At 31.2% G+C, this 22,297-nt stretch overlaps 1 protein-coding gene across 6 annotated transcripts in view; it reads left to right on the forward strand.

Annotated features, from left to right (window-relative positions):
- LOC142329069 (deoxyribodipyrimidine photo-lyase-like) overlaps positions 1 to 22,297 on the forward strand; it is a 73,928-nt gene that overhangs the window by 50,831 nt on the left and 800 nt on the right. For all 6 annotated transcript variants that reach the window (XM_075373403.1, XM_075373363.1, XM_075373373.1 and 3 more), the window contains exons 8-9: positions 9,970 to 10,162; positions 19,874 to 20,115. In XM_075373403.1, coding sequence (XP_075229518.1) covers positions 9,970 to 10,162; positions 19,874 to 20,115 — 435 coding nt within the window. The remainder of the gene's footprint in view (positions 1 to 9,969; positions 10,163 to 19,873; positions 20,116 to 22,297) is intronic.

A 22,297-nucleotide genomic window follows, 5' to 3' on the forward strand; every position in this document is an offset into this window, starting at 1 on the left:
GAGAATAACACAAATAGATTTTTTTCTAATATATAATTAATTTAGAGTTTTTATAATTTAGAAAATTACACCTGTTTTTAACATTGATTTGGTTTTCTGAAGTGTACATAGGATATCTCTTAAAACAGTTACTACCAAACTACCAATTTTTCATTTTTGATAATTTTGGTGTATTAGGGCTGTAAATGGAATTAGATAATAAGATTTAGGTTACTTCACTTGCATATTCAAAAAAAATAGTTATTTTTAACTTTTTTGTTGATACCCATTTTGGAGTTCATGGAATTTCCAGTTACAAAAATTTTGAAAAAACTAAAAAAGTATTACAAACACTATAAAAATTCATGTTCTGTAACAAACAGAAAGCATTTGACATGTAGTCCTATATTACATTTTCTACACTTTTGCACACATGGCACATTTTCTTTGTTTTCCCTCCTAGGCTCTTTCCAATATATGCCCAGTTCGATCAAATTGATCACTTTCAAATACATGGCTTTTCCTTGTTCTTCTTAACTGGATCTTCTGATGACTTTAGGATTGGATAATGATGTTTTATTCACGTATGTTCTTGCACTGCGTCTAAAGTCTAATAATGTAATGTTTTCATTCAAAACAGTATAAAAAACATGTGCTTTAATGGCAGTATCAATGGCACTTGTAAAAAAGAGGAATATACCATCTCTTACCTCTAAATTTAATGTGATACTTTTCGATATTCCAGTCCAATTTGTCAACCCCAACAATGTATTTGCTACATTGCCCTACAGTGTTTGGTCTAGTCACTCAGCAGTCTTTATTTTCTTTTTTAAAATATCTTTTTACTTTTTCCAAAGTTGAAATCTTAAATAATTTGATAGAACTTTGATACAGTTATTATCATTCCAGATTAATGCAAAAATGTCATTGCTTACATCATAATAGTAATCATGTGCTCCACGTTCTTCTTTTTTCATTATGTTATCAGATTTCAAGGGACACGTATTCATTCTATTATACCATGCTGTTCCAGTCACCTTTATATTATGTTCTTTCAATTTCAATAATTCAAAACTAGTAAAGAAGCTGTCAAAAAATGTTTCATATTCTGATGGATACTGCAGAAAAATATCATCTTCATTATTACAGAGGCTCATAGTCCACTCACAACTTGTTCTTCTTCACATTTTCATTCATAAATATCCATATGAAAACAATACCAAGATTCAGAGCAGGACATAATCTATTGATTTAAACCAAATCTGATTGGCTTTCCCTTATAGATTGTTTCAAAAAGATTGTTACAAATCTCATCAAAAAATTCTTTACATCTGTCAAAAAGTGATTTATTTTTCAAATGTAGAATTATTTTTGATTCCATTTTAAATGCATTGTCATATTGTAATGTGATTTGGAAAAGATTATGTCCTGTTTTGTCATTCACTCTTCAGCAGTACCTTACGTTTTGATTTTTGCATAGATGATGATCTTCTAAGGCACTAGAATGTACTTCTAATTGACCGGAAATGTCCTGGGGAGATTGTCATCCAAAACATTGTAATTAAGGCCTTTACAATCTGATAATACATCCACTTTATTAGGCAGAAATTCAACTATATCAATGGTTTTTCATTCTCTTTCATAAAAAAATTCATCACCTTTGAATAATTCTTTCTATATTTCTTATACTAAGACGTTTTTTAGCAGCCATACTGCACCAAACACTGGAAAAGTAAAAAAATGAATTGCTAAAATAATTAAATATCATCAATTTTTATAATAACACATTCTGTGTGAGCCCCAAATGGGGATCAGTGTATTTTGTAGCATATTTTTATAATAAGTATTATATATTCTCAGAAATTATTGTACTATTAACTAAAAGGATATGTTTGTAGTCTCACACATGAATCTGTCAAAAATACAAACAAAGGTTCACTAGAAAATAATGTAAACATTTTGCCATTTTCATCAGATTTTGAAGTTGAAGGTCTCCCTGAGCGAGGTTGATCATCAACGTGTTCTCGGCCTTCCAAAAATGATTTGTGCCAGCGGAAAACTTGTGCTCTTCATAAGTAATGTTCCCCATAGGCCTGTTTCAACTTTTCAAAAGTCACACTCGCGGATTCCCCAAGTAAAACACAAAACTTGATTGCACAACGTTGCTCTAAATTCCGATGCTACATTTTCGTAACTCACAACAAAAACACAACTTCATTGATGGCACTGTCAAAAATAATGTGCTGGCTGAACGGAGTTGAAACTCCTACTGAACATGTGGATGGGATGAACAAACTGTTCTAGCACAGACTGGTAGACACAACGTTGCCAGATCACTCGCAGTGTTACCAATCTCATTACTTTTCTCACACACCTCATAGGTTATAAATTTATATCAAATACTTTTACAGGTTAGCCAACATTGGAACAAAAAATATTTTTGAAAACTATAGAGTATCTATGTTTAATGAATACACATTTTATTAAATATAATCCAATTGTAAATTAAAAAATAAGATATTCAAATCCTCATCTGGGGATCACACTAGCGAATCCTGAATGAAACACTAACAGATGATTCAACCTCAGTGAAAATTAAAACACTATTAGTAAAGAATATTTATAAGAATAGAAAAAAAATTGTATTTGATGTGCATGTTGTGAACATGAATTTTCTGCTATGGACAGCACTGGGACTGAATTGGACCATTATTTTTTATAAATATCAACCTTAAGTTCATATGTTTATCTAATTCACCAATTACACTTTCTAATCAATGGAACCTCTTTATTCATAATCCAGATAATGGGATTGAGAAAAAATCACACAGGATTTAGAATACTTAACACTAATGATTTTTTTTTAATGCATATAAAGTGTAATATAGAAAAAAATAGTGTTTGATAGAAATGTGTTTCTAATTGTTAAAAAAATATGTTGCATTTCGCTTTTAATCACAGAAACAATCTAATGTAACTTACATAAAAATTAATATAAATTTTGTTCGTTAATGAAAACTATTTGTTATTTATTGAGTAATGTTCATAAAACAGCAAAAAAAGATTTAATAGATAAATAGAAAATTATTAGTGTAAACAACACACCTTTGTTAAACTTCCACACTTAAAAATATTATAGCTTGGATTTTCTTTGATTTATAAGATACGGCAAAAAGTATAAATTTTAGAGAGCTTCTCAACTAAAACAGGCCTAGCACAATAGAGTTTAGCCTTACCTGAAACAACCTCTTTCACTTTATCACTTTGTCAGTGTAAAGAATTGGACTGATCTACATACTTCTGCTCTGGCAAATCGTTATTCCCAGTTGTTAGTAAACATTTAATTTAATCATTATTGACTATTGTGCAGTTCCCTAAAAAGTTAGAAATCTGAAGATAAAACATTAAAATAAAATCTGAAGATTAAAATGTTATTTTAGAGTTGTTGAATTTTACAATTAAATTTTTTATATTTAATTTTTATTCATTCAAAAAGTTGAGAAATTATTTTTTCTAAGGTGTTTGTTTGATTTGATTCACTTCTTTATTCTGTTTAGGTCTGTGTTAGTATCTACATTATAATAAAACTTCTGAGTTTGTTGTCAGAGAGTTGAGAGTTTTTGGAGTTGATTTTTTTTTTGTTTTTGTAGTATAGTTGTAATTAGGTATGAGGGTATCATTCAGAGCAAAGTTGTTCTAGGCCATGAAAACATTTGGGTGGGTTCAATGGGATGCTCTTATAGCAGTGATTCTCAACCTGTGGAGTGCATGGTAACACTAAATAGGGGCATGAGCATATCAAAAAGAAAATATTATTTTAAAAAATATTAATTTACTGAAAGTAAAGCAAAACAAAGTACATTCTGATATAATAAATAATAAAATACACATTTACGTTGAGTTAATACACTTATAAATAAGATTTTATCAGTATACTACATAGTGTATTAATAATTAACTTATCAATCCTGAATTAAGAAGAAGTTTAATAAATATTAGTCCCTTGGGCCTAATTTGTAGAACAAAGTTTTTCAAAGGAAAGTTTAATATTAGAAATAGACGCTCTATGTTCTTTTTCTGTATTTAGCAGAGATTTATATTTTGTCTTCAAAGCAGCCATCACAGAAAATCCGGTTTCACAAAGGTAGAATGTTGTAAACAGTATTAGTATTTTAAATGCTGTTGTTTTCAGTCCAGAAACCTCATCATCCACCCCTGCCCAAAATTCAAAGAGTAATTTATTACTAAATTATCTTTTGATTTCATCACTTACCATGAGGTCTATGAAGATTTCTTTTTCAACAGTTGAAAGCCCTTCGGAAGTATTTTGAAATGAAGCCCTAACCCACTTGTAACTTGCTACCAATTTGTAGTCCGCAACAAAATACTTTTTAAAATTCTTTACCAGCATGGCTAAATGATTTTCAATGGTTACAAAAACAATTTTCACATGTTGTTTTTCAGCCTTATACGTTTTATCCATATTTGCAAACATTTCTAGGTTTTTTTTTTACTTTAAATTTCTGCTCCACAATTCCAGTTTTCTACAAAAAGTATTAACTTTATTACTCATATCCAACATATGTATTTGCTTCATGGAGTTTAAGATTCAAGGTATTTAATTTCTCGAATATGTTGACCAAATAGCTAAATTCTATCACAAATTGACCATCTCGAAACTTGGCTCCCATTCGGTTTTCCTCTTCAAGAAAAATGGTGATTTCATCTTTTTAATTCATAAACACATTGCAAACATTTCCCACGTGATAACCATCTTGCCTTGCAGTAAAATAGTAATGCTGAATGTACTACACCCATGCCTTTACAAAGTGCAGAAAAGATTCTTGATTTTAGGGATCTCATTTTTATATAATTTACGAGGGTAAGTCAATTATTATCTGCAATGTAGTTATAAATTTTATTGCAATAAAAATAGGAAACTTACATGTACATCATTTTTCTACATAGTCCCCTTGCATTTCAACACACTTGGTCCATCGTTGCACAAGCTTCCTGATGCCCTTATAAAAGAAGGTTTTCAGTTGAGCTGCGAGCCAGGAATGCACCGCTTCTTTCACTTTTCATTCGAGGTAAATCAACTTAATGCCTCTTTGAGTGTACCAAACAAGTGGTAGTAAGTAGGGGCAAGATCAGGACTATACGGAGGATGAGCCAGTACTTAAAAGTTGAGTTTCTGGAACATTTCAACAGTGTGGGCAACAGTATATGGACGAGCATTGTCGTGCAACAACACAGCTTTTTGGCAGATGTCCAAGCACATTTGTTTATGCAACTGTTTAAGTTGTTTTGGGACCCATCTTGCACAGACTTTATGAAACCCAAGTCTGTTGTGGATGATTTCATAGGTAGAACCATGACTAATTTGCAGACAATGTGCCACTTCATCAATAGTTACTCGTCTGTCTAAGAAAACCATTTCATGTGCATGCTCAATGTTTTCCTTATTTGTGGCGGTAAACAGTTTTCCGACTCCTTCGTTGTGCGTAACACTTGTGTGACCATTTTCGAGTTTTTCAATACATTCATAGACACCCCGTTGCGGCAATACACTGTTCCCATACTGTACCGAAAGTCTTCAATGAATTTCAGCTCGTGATACACCTTCCGACCACAAAAAACAGATCACTGAACGTTGCTTTTTTTTTGTGCAAACAGAAATCAGAGCAGCCATGGTTAACGGCAGGGCAGCGATAATGGAACTAACTTAGCAGCATCAAACCTGCACAGACATAACAACAATTAAACCGCATGCATCATCTAGACAACACGACAGTACTATCAACATAAACAAAAATGTAACTAAATTGCAGATAAATAATTAACTTACCCTCGTAATATGGTTACAACTGTTGTTAGCACAATATTCAGATCAGGACTCATTTCTTTGGAAGCCAGAGCTTCTCTGTGGATCATGCAATGTGTCCAGACACACTGTGAAGATTTTTGTTTCACAAGTGCTTATATACTGTGCAATCTTCCAGTCGTTGAATGAGCACCATAGGTGCATATTTTGATGCACCCACTCTATTTTTGCCTCATTTATAAAATCATTTAAGATAGCAAATAATGTGAATGCTGTTGCTTTGAGTTCTAATGGTTTGCAGAAAAGTAGTTCTTCTACTGCTGACATACCATCACTAAATTGAACATAGACAATGAAATGAACATCTTTATTGCTGCGTGTTGCGCCTGATCAAGCTGAATTGAAAACAGTTTGTCACGCAACTTCCCAAAAAATTTAGCTATATCACCAATTCAATGGCAAAGTATCGTTTGATAGAGGTATGGACTGCAATTATTTGGATAAATTATCTCCAAACGGTTTCTACAGTCTCAATTTAACTGGCAAAATAAGCTCCTCACCATTCATGTTCCATTCAATGGCTCTGTTACCATTCATCTGATTTTCATGACTGAAATGGGGAATATGTTAGTAGGCTAACTGTTTGATATACAAAAACTTTGTTAAGTACATCATCATGTATTATATCATACATTTTCATCATGTTATGATAATAAACATATAAAACTTTTAAACAAGCCTTTTAGAAAATTTAATTCAGAATAAAATCAGATAAGCTGAGTTAAATAAAACCAAGAAAAGTTAGAAAAATTCAAATTCTATTTAGAAATAGTACACTAGACCAAAGTACAGTACACGTACCAGTTTATAATAAATGTTCAAAAATGAGCCTGCCATTGTCAACACATTTTTTGGTACGCTTCTGTATTGCTTTTGTTCCTATATTTAGTTCTTCAGGGCTGGCCTTAACCAATTAATTCCTCACGAGAATGTATTTTTGTTTTGTGTGCAATATTTTTCATCCAACCCCAGATGGAAAAATCTAAATGTGTTAGAACAGACAGTCTTGGTGGCCAGTAATGTTGACCTCCACGATCGATCCATTTCTCAGGAAAATGATGATTTAAGCGAGTAGAAACGGCACAAGAGAAGTGGAGAGGTGTGCCATCATGCTGGAAGTATACTTTGCGTCTCAGTGCTAGAGGAACATCTTTGGGAAATGCGACAATTCTTCTTGAAGAAAGTGCTAGTAGACCTCAGCATTTAAGCGGCCAGGTCATATAAACAGTTCAAACAGCTGATTGTGAAGAAAGCTATAACATACATTGAGTCTAAATCAGTGTTGAAAATTGCCTTAAACTGTTTTATGAGGATTTACTTCTGCCTATGTTTGCTCATTGTGCAAGTTGTTGACACCATCTCAAATGAAATTTGCCTCATCAGTAAACAAAACCTACTTGTAAAGTTATCGATTTGTATTCCACCAGTTGCAGAATCCAAGCAAAGGGGACCGTCTCTTGGGTGTAATATTGAACTGACTGTTTATGGTAAGGATAAAACTTGTTTTGTTTAAGTGTACTTCAAACCATTAAATGCGATACGCTGATCAACTTAAAAAGACGTGTACTGACGCCTGGACTGCGCTCAACTGCATTGATAATGATTTCGTCAACAACAGCGTCATGTTGGACAGATTGTTCATAGCTGGTACGAATATGAGGTAGTGAACCTACTTCTCAAAGATTGTGAAAAGCCATACCAACTGTTTTAGATATCTGGAAACCTGAGATTTGGAAAACATACTTAGTATTCTGCTGTAGCAACTGTAGCATTACCGTTACACACGCTCAAAATGAATACCATATCTGTGTATTCCTGTTGTAGATAAGTATGGCATTGCTTCAGTGGCAAACTGATCACATTCAAACTAAAGTTTGAACAAAAAATTTGGTTTTTGTTTACATTAAATAAATACTTTTCTGACAATGTAGTAATGTAATGTTTCTACATAAAATTTAAAATGTTCTAACTTTTATTTGTTTTATTCAGCTTATCTTACACCATTTTGTTCAGAATTAAATTCTCTACAAATTTTGTTTAAAAGTTTTATGTGTTTATTTCCCATTTAACAAAGTTGTACATCAAACATAAAAAAAACAGAGTTTTTTTACCCCATTTTCACCCCCAGATCTCTCAAAAATGATTACAGATACAGTCCTGGAACCTATTTTATTGAATTTTTCAGGTTAAAAACACCATAAGAAATCACAAATTCTGCCCTTTAATTAATGTCCTAAAAATTTAAGGATGACTTCATTTCACCAGAGTAGCTGAAATCAGCTAAAATTTTCACTAGCTGTAACTTGCATTTTAGGATTCATGTTAATATGAATTTTTTTTTTTTATTTGCAGAAGTAGAAAAGGTTATGAAAGTGCCAGGAGAACTTTGTGATACATTCTGTATTTTTCCCTGAATAATTTTTATCTTAAAAGTAAAATTTATATTTCAAAATATTTCTATCAACCTGATTTCTGATATTCTATTTCAAATGTCTCTTCTTTGCCTTTTTGGCCTTGCTTTTTTTTGTATATGTTTTACTGTCACAAAGCACTACACTTGAAGTAAATATTTAAAAAAATTTACTTTGATTCCTACTTCTTCATTTAGCTCTAGTCAGTAGTTTCTGGATTAAAGCTCTCCTGACTCATTTTAATCTGCTTCTGTGATATCTTTCTAATTTTGGCTTCAGTGTTAGGCATACGATGCTTAATTAAAAGTCCATTATCTTCTAATTAATTATGTTCATTTATTTAATAATTAAAAAGTAATATGGAAAAGTTTTAATCATTTGTGTAAATTATTGTAGAAATTCAGTTTAAAATCAGTTTTACTGTCTACTAAAGTTGAATCAACTTCTAAAGGTGATGGCTTGTCAAAATAACCATATCTCTCTCCACTGCTTCCATCTTAAAGTCTGTTCAACACTAAATTCATCCTTACTCCATGTTCTTGAAGAATGGAGCTCTGGGATGTCACCTTGGTTTTTTCCCTACAACCTTTCCTTCAAATATATTCATTAAAAACTGATTATGCCGTAACACTGCCCGATCAGTTTTGTCCATTTAATTATAAAAGAGATTTGTTTTCATTAACTTGTTCATTACGTTTTCTATTCAAGCAAACATTGTTTGCAAGTATATAGATATGATTTGATTAAATAATCACAAAACGTATGCCCAACAAATGTGATCTTTCAAAAGGTGCTTCCAGATAACTAAAATTCATGTCTACTTTTAAAATATTCTAATTTTGGTAATAAAACCACATTACATATGGAATATTCTCTTGTCAGTCATGGTTTCATATGTAATGAATTCAGTTACACATTAAGACATTTTCATTGAATATTTTAATAACATATGATTTTAAAGATCATTGCAGTAGAATCTTTCCAGTCATTAATCAAGTCATATTGATGTTTTTATTTACAGATGTAATAATTTTCTTAACATGTACATTTTATCTTGTATTTCCAACATTTTCTAATTTTTTATTTTATCCTTATTTTTAATAAGATATTATTTTTGTATTCCCAACTAACTTTTATCTTGTTATAATCATTATTTACATCGATCACATTCAACTACTATTAGCATTTGTAATGGATGTATTTTTTTATTTTTTCCTATTTAATTTTTATACAATTATCTTATTTCATATTTTCATATATTGTTTAATTCAACAAAATTTTTACTGCCTTGATTCATAATAATGTAATTTTATTATTTGTTTAACTTTAAATAGCATTCTTTTATGTGTGTATCATTCATGTTATTTGTGACTTTTTTTTAAGATTAATTTATCCTATATTATGCAAAAATTTTTTGTAAAGAAATTTATTAATCATGTACAGTCACATATTTTCACTTTTATGTGATGTATTTGTTTTTAATATTTTGTATTTGTATTGTACAGTTTTGTTTTTTGTATTGGTAGTTTATTAATGCCTAAAATAAGGTATAAAAATATATACTTTCAGAGACATGTTTGAAATTGACAAATATAGTTATAAAGAAAAGGAAAAACTATGGCCAATTACATTCAAACCTTAAGCACCTTAGTTTTATTAAAGCTTAGATTTAATTACTATTAAATTACTTTCTAGGTCAACTCTCAGTACAGCGTGCAGTTCTTGTTGTGAAACAGCTGCGCTCTAAATATCCTGAAAGCGTTGATGCTTTCTGTGAAGAAGCTATTATTCGAAGAGAGCTAGCTGATAATTTTTGTTTTTACAATCCTAATTATGACAGTATTGAAGGAGCATATGATTGGGCTAAGCTAACATTAAATGCACATAGGTATGTTTTTTAAGTTATAATTGTTAAATTGTGTTATTCAGAAAAATATCAGTATTTTTTAACAGGTATTTATTTATTGCTTCTCATTTTTATTAATATTGTTACCCTTATGTAATTTTTTTTTATGTTTATATTTTTCCTCTATATTTATGACTGAATTTTTTATAAGCTTTCGTTTATCAGTGTGAAGAGATGAGGTCACACTTTTATAATAAGTTATTTTTGACCCACTTTCTAAAGTACCTGTTAATATGCTTCCAGAAGATTTCTGCAACACTAATGATGTAGAAACTAAATTGTTTCTGAAAAGATCTTCTGAAAGCATAATCGTATTTGATATTATGAAAGAGTTATTTAGATAATTTCTCTTTAAATTTCATTAGCGTATAGTACATATTATGAAAACAATTTTGAGTTAAAATGGTTGTTAATAAAAAATAATCATAAATAAGAACCTGATTATTGTAGATCCTCTTTTTATATAACTCATTTCAAGTTTCCCAACATTCAATTTCTAACATAAAAATTATCCTTCGGTGTACATATTATTTTTAATTTCTTTAGTATGTAGGCAATGTACAGAAAAGTGAAGTATAAGTTTTTGGTGTGTTGGATCAAAGATAATTTTCAGAAAATAATTTAATTAAATGGTTATTATCAATATCTCGTACATAACACTCAGTGTTATGTAATAATTACCTGTTAACCAAAACATTTGGTTCCATTTTTTAGCTATAAAAACTGAATAATATTAATGATATGTATTAATAAATTATGAAGACCCTTTTTAACATATACTTATACTTTTACAAATATATTTCACCATCAATAATAATAATGTTATAAAAATAAGGGGATTCACAGACCAAGTGGTTAGAAGACGTAAGAAGAAGGGTAGTTCCTGTTTCCAGTGTTATCTAACAAGCATGTAGAAGAAAATAAAGGGATCAGCTTAGTAGGAAAAAATAAATTACAACTATTTTTGATTCAGGTGCATTATTTTATCCCATTTTAACAACTATCTATAAAACACACATATTAACACACATTATTCTCTTATCTTGAAACTTTACTACACTGGTTTATTAGAGTTAGAATTATATAATTCCTTCAATAAAATATTTTGGTTTCATTTCAAGATTGTAGATCACATTTCACAATTTTTTTACCTTCTGTCATCTATATTTTTTATTCCTTGTAAACTTCTGATTTTAGGGTCGTGGCTTCTATTTCATCTGTTTGCATCTCATCCTGATCTATAGAGAAATCATTCAGTTTTCTGTTAGACTGGTATAGTTTCTTTATTAATTCCTTCCGCCTTTTAAGTATTTTTCTGTATATAATTCTCTGCCATTCTAGTAATATCTTTAGTGCCTCTACACTTCGTTCATTTATTCATTGTTACGTTTTTATGCATTAGTTGAAACCATCCTTTTGATTTTCTTATTTGTCTGCTAGCCATTTTTACTTTGCCTTTATATTAAGTCTGTTAATTCATTATTCGATTATTCTAGAGTTCTTTTCTTCTGTCTTCTGCTCTTGTATTTCTTCTGTCTTCTATATTTTCAGATTTCTTCTTCTATATTTTCTTCTGTTTTCTATATTATCTTACAGTGGTCTGCATTAAACAGTTATAAGCATTTATTTTGAGTAGCTATTGAACAAGGAAACAGGAGTAAACTATTTAAAATGATTGTTGTACCAGTATTATTTATGGCTGTAAAATGTGGACATTAACTGAAAAGTAATAATCAGAATGATGACTAATGAAAGAGATAGAGAGGATTATGTTAGGGATTATGTAAAATGGTCAGAAGATCAAGCATATGATTGCAAAAGAATTGATAGTATATAGGTATAGATAGAGTATATTGAATTGACAATGTAAGAAAGTTAATACAAGAATGAAATTGAATTGGGCTGGCTACATAATTAAAACAAATGACAACAGATTGACAGTGAAAATATTAAATTAGTACCAGTGCAGTTAAAAAGAAACAGAGGCAGAGTAAATAGTTGGGAATAAAAATTGTTAAAAATAAATTAGTGGTTTAGCCTGGTAAAAAGTACCAAAAGAAAGGATGAGAACGTATAAAGAAGTGTATTTTTATATGAAATTTTAGAGAAATTAAGATCTCTGGGTGGGGACTACTAAGGAAGGGGTCACCAGAAAATTAAAAAATAACATTCTACGAGTCGGAGCATGGAATGTTAGAAGTCTAAAAAAGGTTGGTAGGTTAGAAAATTTAAAGAGGGAAATGAATACCTTAAATGTAGGTGTGGTAGGAATTAGCGAAGTTTGGTAGGAAGAGGAAGATGACTTTTGGTCAGTTGATTTTAGAATAATTATCTGAGCATCAAATAAAGGACTGGCAGGAGTAGATTTCATAATAAACATAAAGATAGGAAAGAGAGAAGAGTACTTCTAAAAGCTTAGTAATAGGTCATTTTGTAATCAGGATAAAATCAAAACTTAAGCCAACAACGATTGTTATGTCTCTATGCCTACAAGTATTCATGATGCTGATGAGGTAGAGTATGTATACAAAGAAATTGAGAAAGCAATTAAACACATAAAAGGGGATGGAAATTTAATAATAGTTGGAGATTGGAATGTAACCATCGGAAAAGACAAGGAAGGAAATATTGTAGGTGAATACAGGCCGGGCAAAAGAAATAAAAGAGGAGACTAACTTATTGAGTTTTGCACGAAGTATAATTTAGTAATTGTCAACACCCAGTTTAAAAATCATAATACAGGGTGTCCCATATAAAACGCAACCCAACCTTATATTAGTAGGTATTGAAATAATAAAAAGGCATGTGTAAATGTAAATGTAATTTTTATTATTACCATCCATTACCTTACATTTAGAGTAAATGTTGGAAGTGGCCGCCATCTTCTTGAATACAAGCTTCAATTCTTTTTACAGCGTTTCTTGCAACATTTTTCAAAGTTTGTGGCTGGATATTTAATACAGCTTGTTCAGTATTGACTTTCAATTGTTCAAGTGTTCGTGGTTTGTTGCTATAGGCTTTTTCACCATAGAAAAAATCCGCTGCAGTCAAATCTGGAGATCTTGGTGGCCACAAGCCTCGACCGATAACACAATTACCAAAGAATTCGTGAACGAAATCAGATGTTGAACCTGCGTAGTGCGATATCGCACCGTCATGTTGTAGCCAGCAGTGTCTGTCTTCCTCTTCCAAGAGTGCAATGAACTGAAATAAAATATCCTGATATCGATATTGCATTAATGGTGTACTCAAAAAAAATAGGACCGATTATTTTCTTCCATGATATGGTGCGCCACACGCCCAACTTCTGCGGGTGTAATTGTTTTTCGTGATAAATGTTGGGATTTTCAGCACTCCAAATTCTACTGTTTTGGCTGTTTACATAGCCATCCAAATGAAACCATGCTTCATCTGTGAAAAATAACGAATCCATAACATTAATTCTATCATGCAGAAATCGACGGAACCATTGACAATATTGTAGCTGTTTTTCTTTGTCAGGCTCAAGAAGTTGATGAACCGTTTGAATGCGATAAGGTTGTAATTGTAATTGTAATTGTTTGGTCGCCCGATGAACAGTTGATTTAGACTAATTAATTTCAGCAGACAAACATCTGATCGATTTATTTGGCGAGGCGAGTAATCGGTCTTTGATTTCTGTGACTGTATCTGTATTCAACACTGACGCAGATGTTTTGTGTTCCTTGTTATTAACACAACCAGTCTCTCTAAATTTTGCAACTAACCTTAATACTGATGTTTTGTTAGGAGCTGGTTTATCTGGGTACTTATGGCGAAACAAATCTTGCACTGCAACCACTGATTTCGTACTGAAGTACGACTCAACAATGGAAACACGTTCATCTAGTGAAAACACCATCTTGTCTCTAGCAATACACTGAATGTTATGATTGCATTGTTGTTACTATCGGTAGTGTTCTACTGTGTCACTGCGATGTTCAAATGTTGGACGAGTCCATTTCAGTAACGAGTAGGGGAGTAAGCTTGACTTTTGAAATTTCATGGATGAGTGATTGATGGGTTGCGTTTTATATGAGACACTCTGTAGAAGAATATACATTGGGAAAAAACCAGACGATACTGCAAGGTATCAGATAGATTATATCATGATGTCAGATGAATTGGTGGAATTTAGAGAAGCTTGGAGGAGGTAAAGAAGATTTTTGAGAAAGACATCGCAAGAGGTCTTAGTCAAAACGATAAGATGAAAATATAGAAGAAGAGTGGAGAATGTTAAAAAGAAAATTCTTAAATCAGCAGAAGTGAACTTTGACAGAACAAAGAGAAGTGGTAGAAAACTTTGGATATCAGAGGATGTATTGCAGCTACTGGATGAGCATAGAAAGTATAAGAATGGTGGCAATGAAGAAGGTAAAAAGGACCTATCGTCAATTAAGAAATACTATAAACAGGAAGTGCTAATTAGCAAAGGAAGAGTGGATTAAAGAAAAGTGTTCAGAAGTGGAAAGAGAAATGATCATCGGTAAAATAGACGGAGCATATAGGAAAGTTAAGGAGAATTTTGTGGTACATAAGTTAAAATCTAATAATGTTAAATAAAGGTGGTAAACCAATTTATAATACAAAAGAAAAGGTTGATAGATAGGTGGTATATATTGAAGAGTTATACGAAGGAAATGAATTAGAAACTGGTGTTATAGAAGAAGTCGGATGAAAAGGGAGATACAATACTGAGATCTGAATTTAACAGAGCATTAAAAGATTTGAATGGCAGAAAAGTTCCTGGGATAGACAGGATACCTGCAAAATTATTGCAAAGTGCAGGTGAGGAGGCAATAGATTATACAAACTGGTGTGTAATATTTATGAAAAAGGGGAAGTTCCATCAAACTTCAAAAAGAGTGTTATTGTCGTGATACCAAAGAAAACAGGAACAGATAAATGTGAAGAATATAGAACAGATAGCTTAACTGTTCATGCATCAAAAATGTTAACTAAAATTCTGTACAGAAGAATTGAGAGGAGAGTGGAAGAACGGTTAGGAAAAGATCAGTTTGGTTTCAGGAAAAGTATAGGGACAAGGGAATCAATTTTAGGGTTCAGATTAATAGCAGAAGAAAGGTTAAAAAAACAAACCAACATACATGGCATTTATAAATTTTGAAAAGGTATTTGATAACATAAATGAATAAAATGTTCAGCATTTTAAAATGTTTGGGGTTAAGTATAGAGATAGAAGAAAGATTGCTAACATTAAGGAATCAAACTGCAACAGTAATAATCAAAGATCATAAGAAAGAAGCAGTAATAAAAAAATCCCTTTCGGCACACCAGAAGTCAGAGGTAGATTTCACCAGTGCTAAGCAGGGGATAAAAAAATTTCCACCTTAACATTAAGAAAAACTTCAAATTTACTCAATGTGACTGTGACAACGGTTACATGTGAAAAAAAATTTCAGAGTTTCAGCATATGACAAGCCCCATCTTACAATTCCAGCAACATTTTGGTCATCCGTTGATATAAGGGTTGATCCTATCAAAAATTGTTTCAGACAAAAGTTTTAGGTAATCTTTAGAGGACTAACGACCAATTTAAACCAATTTGATACTGTGCCTATTAAGCAAGGTATGATTTTTTTGTCTTCGAAATCCCATTTTTTCCACCCTCTGGGCTAATGGTTGTTGATATCAAAAAAGTTTACTTAGATAAGTTTTAGGCCCTTATCCAAAAAATATTAGGAACATTAAACGAATTCAGTGTTTTGTTTAATAAAAAGGTTATAGCAATATTTTTTTTTTCAAAAAAGCCACCCCTATAGTTCGATTTTGGCTGTTAACAAACTCGACCGAGATTTTGGGTCGAATTATTTTTAGGGAACAATTTGAAAGTGATTGGTGCAAAATCATGGCAGTTATTGTGTCCACATGAAAGTGAGATATATATATAAACTTTTGAGCTGACAGTGGTTTTTGGGACTGGAGGATGTGAAACGTGAAGATACGTCAAAATTTTCCGGAAGTCGAATCATGGTACCCATTATAATACGTAGCTTTCTTATGAAATCTACCTAAGCGGGAATCCAACAAGGATGTTCTCTATCCCCGTTACTTTTAATCTTTACATAGAACCAGCAGTAAATAATTTTAAAGAATAATTTAGATCCGGGAGTAACAATGCAAGGTGAAAAGATAAAGATGCTATGATTTGCTGATGATATAGTAATTCTAGCCGAGTGTAAAAAGATGTAAAACAATGAATAGCATGAAGTTCTTTGCAAGATCTGCCACATGAAAATAAACAAGAACAAATTAAATTAAATGAAATGAAATTAATGAAATGTAGAAATAAAGTAGATGGACCACTGAATATAAAAGTAGGATGGGAAAAGAGTATGGAGGTAGAAGAATTTTGTTATTTGGGAAGTATAATTACTAAAAATGGATAAAGCAGGAGCAGTATAAAATGCCAAATAGTACAGGTGAAATGAGCTTTCAGTCAGAAATAAAATTTACTTACATCAAAAATTAATTTAAACATCAGGAAGGCGTTTTTGAAAGCATATGTTTGGATCATAGCTTTATATGGAAGTGAAACTTGGACAATCGGAGTACCTAAGAAGAAAAGATTAGAAAATTTTGAAATGTGGTGTTATAGGAGAATGTTAAAAATCAGATGGGTGGATAAAGTGACAAATGAAGAGGTGTTGCGGCAAATCAATGAAGAAAGAAACATTTGGAAAAATATAGTTAAAAGACGAGACAGGCCACATATTAAGGCACTCTGGAATAGTCACTTTAATATTGGAGGAATGGGTAGAAAGGAATAATTATGCAAGCAGGCAACGTTTGGAATATATCAAACAAATTGTTAGGGATATAGGATGTATGGGATATACCGAAATGGAACAACTGACACTAGAGAGGGAATCTTGGAGAGCTACATCAAACCAATCAAATGACTGAAGACAAAAAAAGCAAGTCATAATGTAAATTTTATCAAAGTTGTTCAAAGACAGACTTTGTTAAAATAAAGTTGCCACCATGAATGAAAAGAATTGGAAGGTATGGTAAAGTTACGGAAACAGAAGTTGAATATGTGTGACAGGAACAAATTATTGACATTACTGTGGAATCACGTATTACTTTTTTAAAAGAAGATAGTGAAAGTGACAGTGATGACTGCAATGATGATTCTGTTGATAGTAACCTTGGAATTCCAGTATTTCTTGCGAAGTGGATAACATTCATCCTCTTTAATTAAAATAGTTTAATTTTGTTCTAACATTTAAAAATTAGTTTCTGCTGTAATTTCTGATTCCATTATTTAGTGTATTTAATCATTATCATCTTGCATTAACTTTTGAATATCTGTTTGAAAATAAAATGGAACACCAACAATCAATGAAGGTAATAATAATAGATTTTGATTTGCATGTTATATCATTTTAGGTCTACTATTGTACAGTTGTCAGCTTCTGTAATTTTTGTCATGTTTACCAAATTGAAAAATGCATAACATATTTTTTCACAGAAATACTAATTAAAAATTTTTCAGTTAACTAATTAAAGTTTTATACAAATATATATATACACTAGCATTCCCCATCGCAGCTTTGCACACACTGGCAAATTTTCCCGACAATCTCCAGCAAAGACAAAAGTTATTCCTCCCATTTACTTTTCACATGATGTAAGGTCGTCGGTCATCGCTTGAATATGAGCTCAATGAATCATGGTGCACTCATCCCACACAGTAAGTCTATTATCTTGGAAAAGTTTTATAAGAGGACCATTTTTACACATAGAGCAAACTGACTCTTGTCCACATGATACATTTAACAGAAATTTAAAAAATGAATGAGCAGTCCTACCACCAGTGAGGAGTGTCACAACAATACCTGATGATGCTACACCAAGAACCAAGCTAACTGTCCATCGAACATATGCGAGAAGTAGATTTCAATCAAAAAGGTGTTTCCAGTGCCTCCAGGAGCATCTAAAAGAAGTACTTTTTCTGTCAGTATGGATATTGCGAGTGATGAAATCATATGCTCGGAGCTGGTCTGGATTTAATTTAGAAAGGTTAATATTTATGTACTCTTGAAGTTCATTCATATTAAAAAAATGTTGGAACATTGTGTCATAGGGGTTTTCATTATCTTGTTCATCACAAATTCACGATGGTAAACCGAAATCACATAAATACTTTTCACAAAGACTTACAACTTGTCTTCAATTTCAATAAATTATTAAGTAAAACTTTAAATAGTGTTAGTACAGTACTGTATATGTGGCTGACCATAAGCAATATTTTATTTTTATTTTATTTATTTTATAAAATATTTCACTAAATATTTTATACTAATGTTTTCTTCTTTTTTTTAATTTTAATGTGCAATTTTTAAAACAAGAAAGTTTTTATTAACTGATGATGAGGGAAAGAATTAGTTTAAAATATCATTTAGGGCAAGGTTTACTGATAAAAACCTTGCAGAAACCTTGGACAAGGTTTACTTATAAAAACAAAAAATTAGTTTCTCAAATCTTACAGACTATTTAATAGTCAATAAACATTCAATCACTGACTTTGGTGCCAAGAGTAAATTGTATGCCTACTAGGAGGCTCTCTATAAAAATTACATAGAACTGCAGTTACCAACTGCAAATCGTGAAACCAAAACACACAATGAGCGTGTTCCGCACCAGTAAATGTATCCATTTTTAACAACACTGGTGACTGAATTTGATACTAATAAATTATTTGAGTCTTATAAAGCACATCAAGTTTTGATGTGTTTTGCTGTGAAATGAGACCTCAACTGAATCTGTAAGTTATATCAAAAAAATTTTATATGCTTTTAATGAAATTCCTTTTTAATCATCCAGTATATTTTAGTCAGACAAAAAGCCTTTGATGTATCTAGGTTGGGCCTACCAGTAGCTAAGTTACCATTCATTTGTGAAGAATTGCTCTTAATTCGAACTGTTAATTTCAGCCTAATCAGTCATTAAAAGAATACCCACAGCCAATCAAAGATGTTAACCTTTTTATAACCACCACATACAAAGTTCCCTGGAAAAGACAATAAACTGATCCCTATAACTTGATGGTTCTGCAGTAACTAAAATCAAGGAATCTTGGAAACTAAATATCGTGAAATAAGGATAGCATCTTGACAGTAGAAGTCATCAAACCAATTTCCTTAGGTCACCAAAGATAATAACAGAATAATCAAAGAAGATCAAGATACTGTTTGTTTACATGCTCTTGTAATTTGTTTGGCCTATGAGCAGGGGGTGTTGTGGCAACCAGAACGTCACTAGGCGGGTGTCTTCCCTACGGGGTTGGGATTTGTTAGTGGCTTATGGCCATATCACTCTGTGCCATTTAAAATTTGTAAAAAAGAATAAAACAACGTTTAGATGTCTCTCTCTCTCTCTTTTTTTTTTCTTTTGAGCCTCCAGAACCACTGTAAGGTATTACTTCAGTGGATGAATGAGAATGATGTGTATCAATGTAAATGAAGTGTAGTCTTGTACAATCTGAGGTCGATTATTCCTGAGATGTGTGGTTAATTGAAAACTCAACCACCAAAGAACACCGGTATCCACGATCTTTTATTTAAACTTACCTTTTTTTGTATATTTATCTAAACTGTGCATTATTCATGTACATGTTTGATTTTGCGGCTGGTTGGTAAATTTTTGCAGAAAGGATAAACGTACATATTTGTATTCTAAAGAAGAACTTGATGAAGCTGAAACACATGATGATCTTTGGAATTCAGCTCAGTTACAGTTAATTAAAGATGGTAAGATGCATGGATTTCTTAGAATGTATTGGGCAAAGAAGATTCTTGAATGGACAGCTTCACCAGAAGAAGCCCTTTCTACTGCATTATATTTAAATGACCGATACAGCATGGATGGAAGAGATCCAAATGGTTTTGTTGGTATGTATTTAAGTATAATTTTTTTTTTCTTATAGATAATTCAGTTTTCTAAAATTATCAATTTTCCTCATTCTCTTATTTTTACTACATGCAATTACAGTATAGTACAGGAAACCAATATCTACTTAGAAAATTAAAACCGCTACCACAACTAAAGAACACAGCAAGTCATACCAAGAACTGAACTCATACTGAAGAAAATTTCATCACATTGAATTACTCATTACATGTCTATAAATACTTACTGACATGTCTATAAATATCTGGCTTTACGTAAAATGACATCATTCGACTGTTAAGTATCAAATGTAGGTTTACATCATGCATCACAATATAAATCAAATGAGAATAAGCTAACATACAGACGTTCTAACTTAAAATTTAAGGATTCTAACTTAAAGGATTTTAATATTTGATTTATAATAACACTGGTCAACATAAAATCTGGGACTGAAAAGGGAGTAGGTGTTCTATATAGTATTTTATATGCTGAATCTGAATTTGTATTTTAAACAACCTGTTACATCACCTTCTTGAGTTAGAATCCTTAAATTTTAAGTTAGTACGTCTGTATGTTAGCTTACTCACATTTTATTTATATTGTGATGCATGATGTAGACCTGTATTTGATACTTAACAGTTGAATGATGTCATTTTACGTCAAACCACAGATATATAGACAAGTCAGTGAGTAAAGTAATGAGTAATTTAGTGTGATAAAATTTTCTTCAGTATGAGTTCAGTTCTTGTAATGACTTGCTGTGTTCTTCAATTGTGGTAGAGTGGCTTTATTATACACATACTATAAAGATTGTTTCATTAGTGATGCCATACATTTAGTGAAATATTTTTATGACAGAACAACTTTTGGTGTTATTTTATTGAACATCAAGATTTGTTAAGTTGTGTGTGTATGTTTTGCTTTGTGTTTTATTCCACTCTGTGGTGAAACAATTTGATGAAATATTTTAAGTAATTAATTATTTATAAATTCAAACTTAATTATTTTTATAATTAAATATTTCTATAATATTTCAGTTTACTTTCATTCATTAAAATATTTGAATTTTGCACTGAGTAAAAATTGGGCTTGAGAAAATCTCCAAAATATTTTTTGTTACGTTTGTGCAGAATTCACCACGAAAAGTCAACAAAAACCAGTATTGAATCTGCTGAAAACTACTTATAAACATTATTTTGATTGTCCCTTGGGAGACCAAGATAAATCCTGGGCTCCACATGTAGCATGCATCAAGTGCTAAACTAATTCAAGCTTTAAACTAACCCAGCGGTTAAAAGGAAAAAAGAGCATTTGCCTTTTGGTGTACCTATGATTTAGCAACAGCATATTAACCATTATGATGACTGCTATTTTTGCTTAACAAATTTTACTGGTTTCAATTCAAATAATAAAAGCAGTGTTCATTCAGCTATGAGACCAGTACTTCATAGTGTTGTATGTCTTAAAGAATGGAATTTATTAAACAAGGCTACTAGAATTTCAGTGTATAGAAATTGAAACAAAAATTTACTAAAATACTTTAGAAGATATGGTTTAATTTGTTTCTGCCATGATGTTAGGGGGCTAATGTCTGAACCGGACATTGAATATGATATTCATGGTTGGCATTTATTTATAGATTCATCAAAAAGAAGCTTAAGGGCAGTGTTGTTTCATAACTCTAAAATTTGATGATGACAGAATTCCAGATATAAGTGATTCTTTTGGAATTCTCTGAAGCAGAGATTTTTTAAATCCAATATTGTTCTTTTGGTGTTGAAATAGTTTTTAAAAATTAGTTTACTTTTTGAAAGGTAATATTTAGATTTTAAAATAATAATTTGATGAATTACAATTTATCATATAAAATTACATAAATTATGTGATTTTCAATTTAAAAGATTCGTGTAACTTTTCCTTTTATGTTTAGATATATTATAACCAATACAATATAAATTAGTGTTAGTTTTTCAATCCATCATTGGAAGAACAACTTTTTTCTCAATAGTTTTTGGTAGAAACAAAAAATAAAAATAAAAAATTTGATAGAAATACACTTTTAGTTTCTAAATTTGTTTTTCTTTTTCATTAGTAGAACAAAACCAAAGCAAAACCAAATTTGAATCAATTGAATGAAAAATTCATAATTAACCATTCTATTTATAGTTACAGATATTGTAA

Source organism: Lycorma delicatula, chromosome 1 (assembly GCF_047948215.1).
Source record: "Lycorma delicatula isolate Av1 chromosome 1, ASM4794821v1, whole genome shotgun sequence".
NCBI classification, from domain to species: Eukaryota; Metazoa; Arthropoda; class Insecta; order Hemiptera; family Fulgoridae; genus Lycorma; species Lycorma delicatula.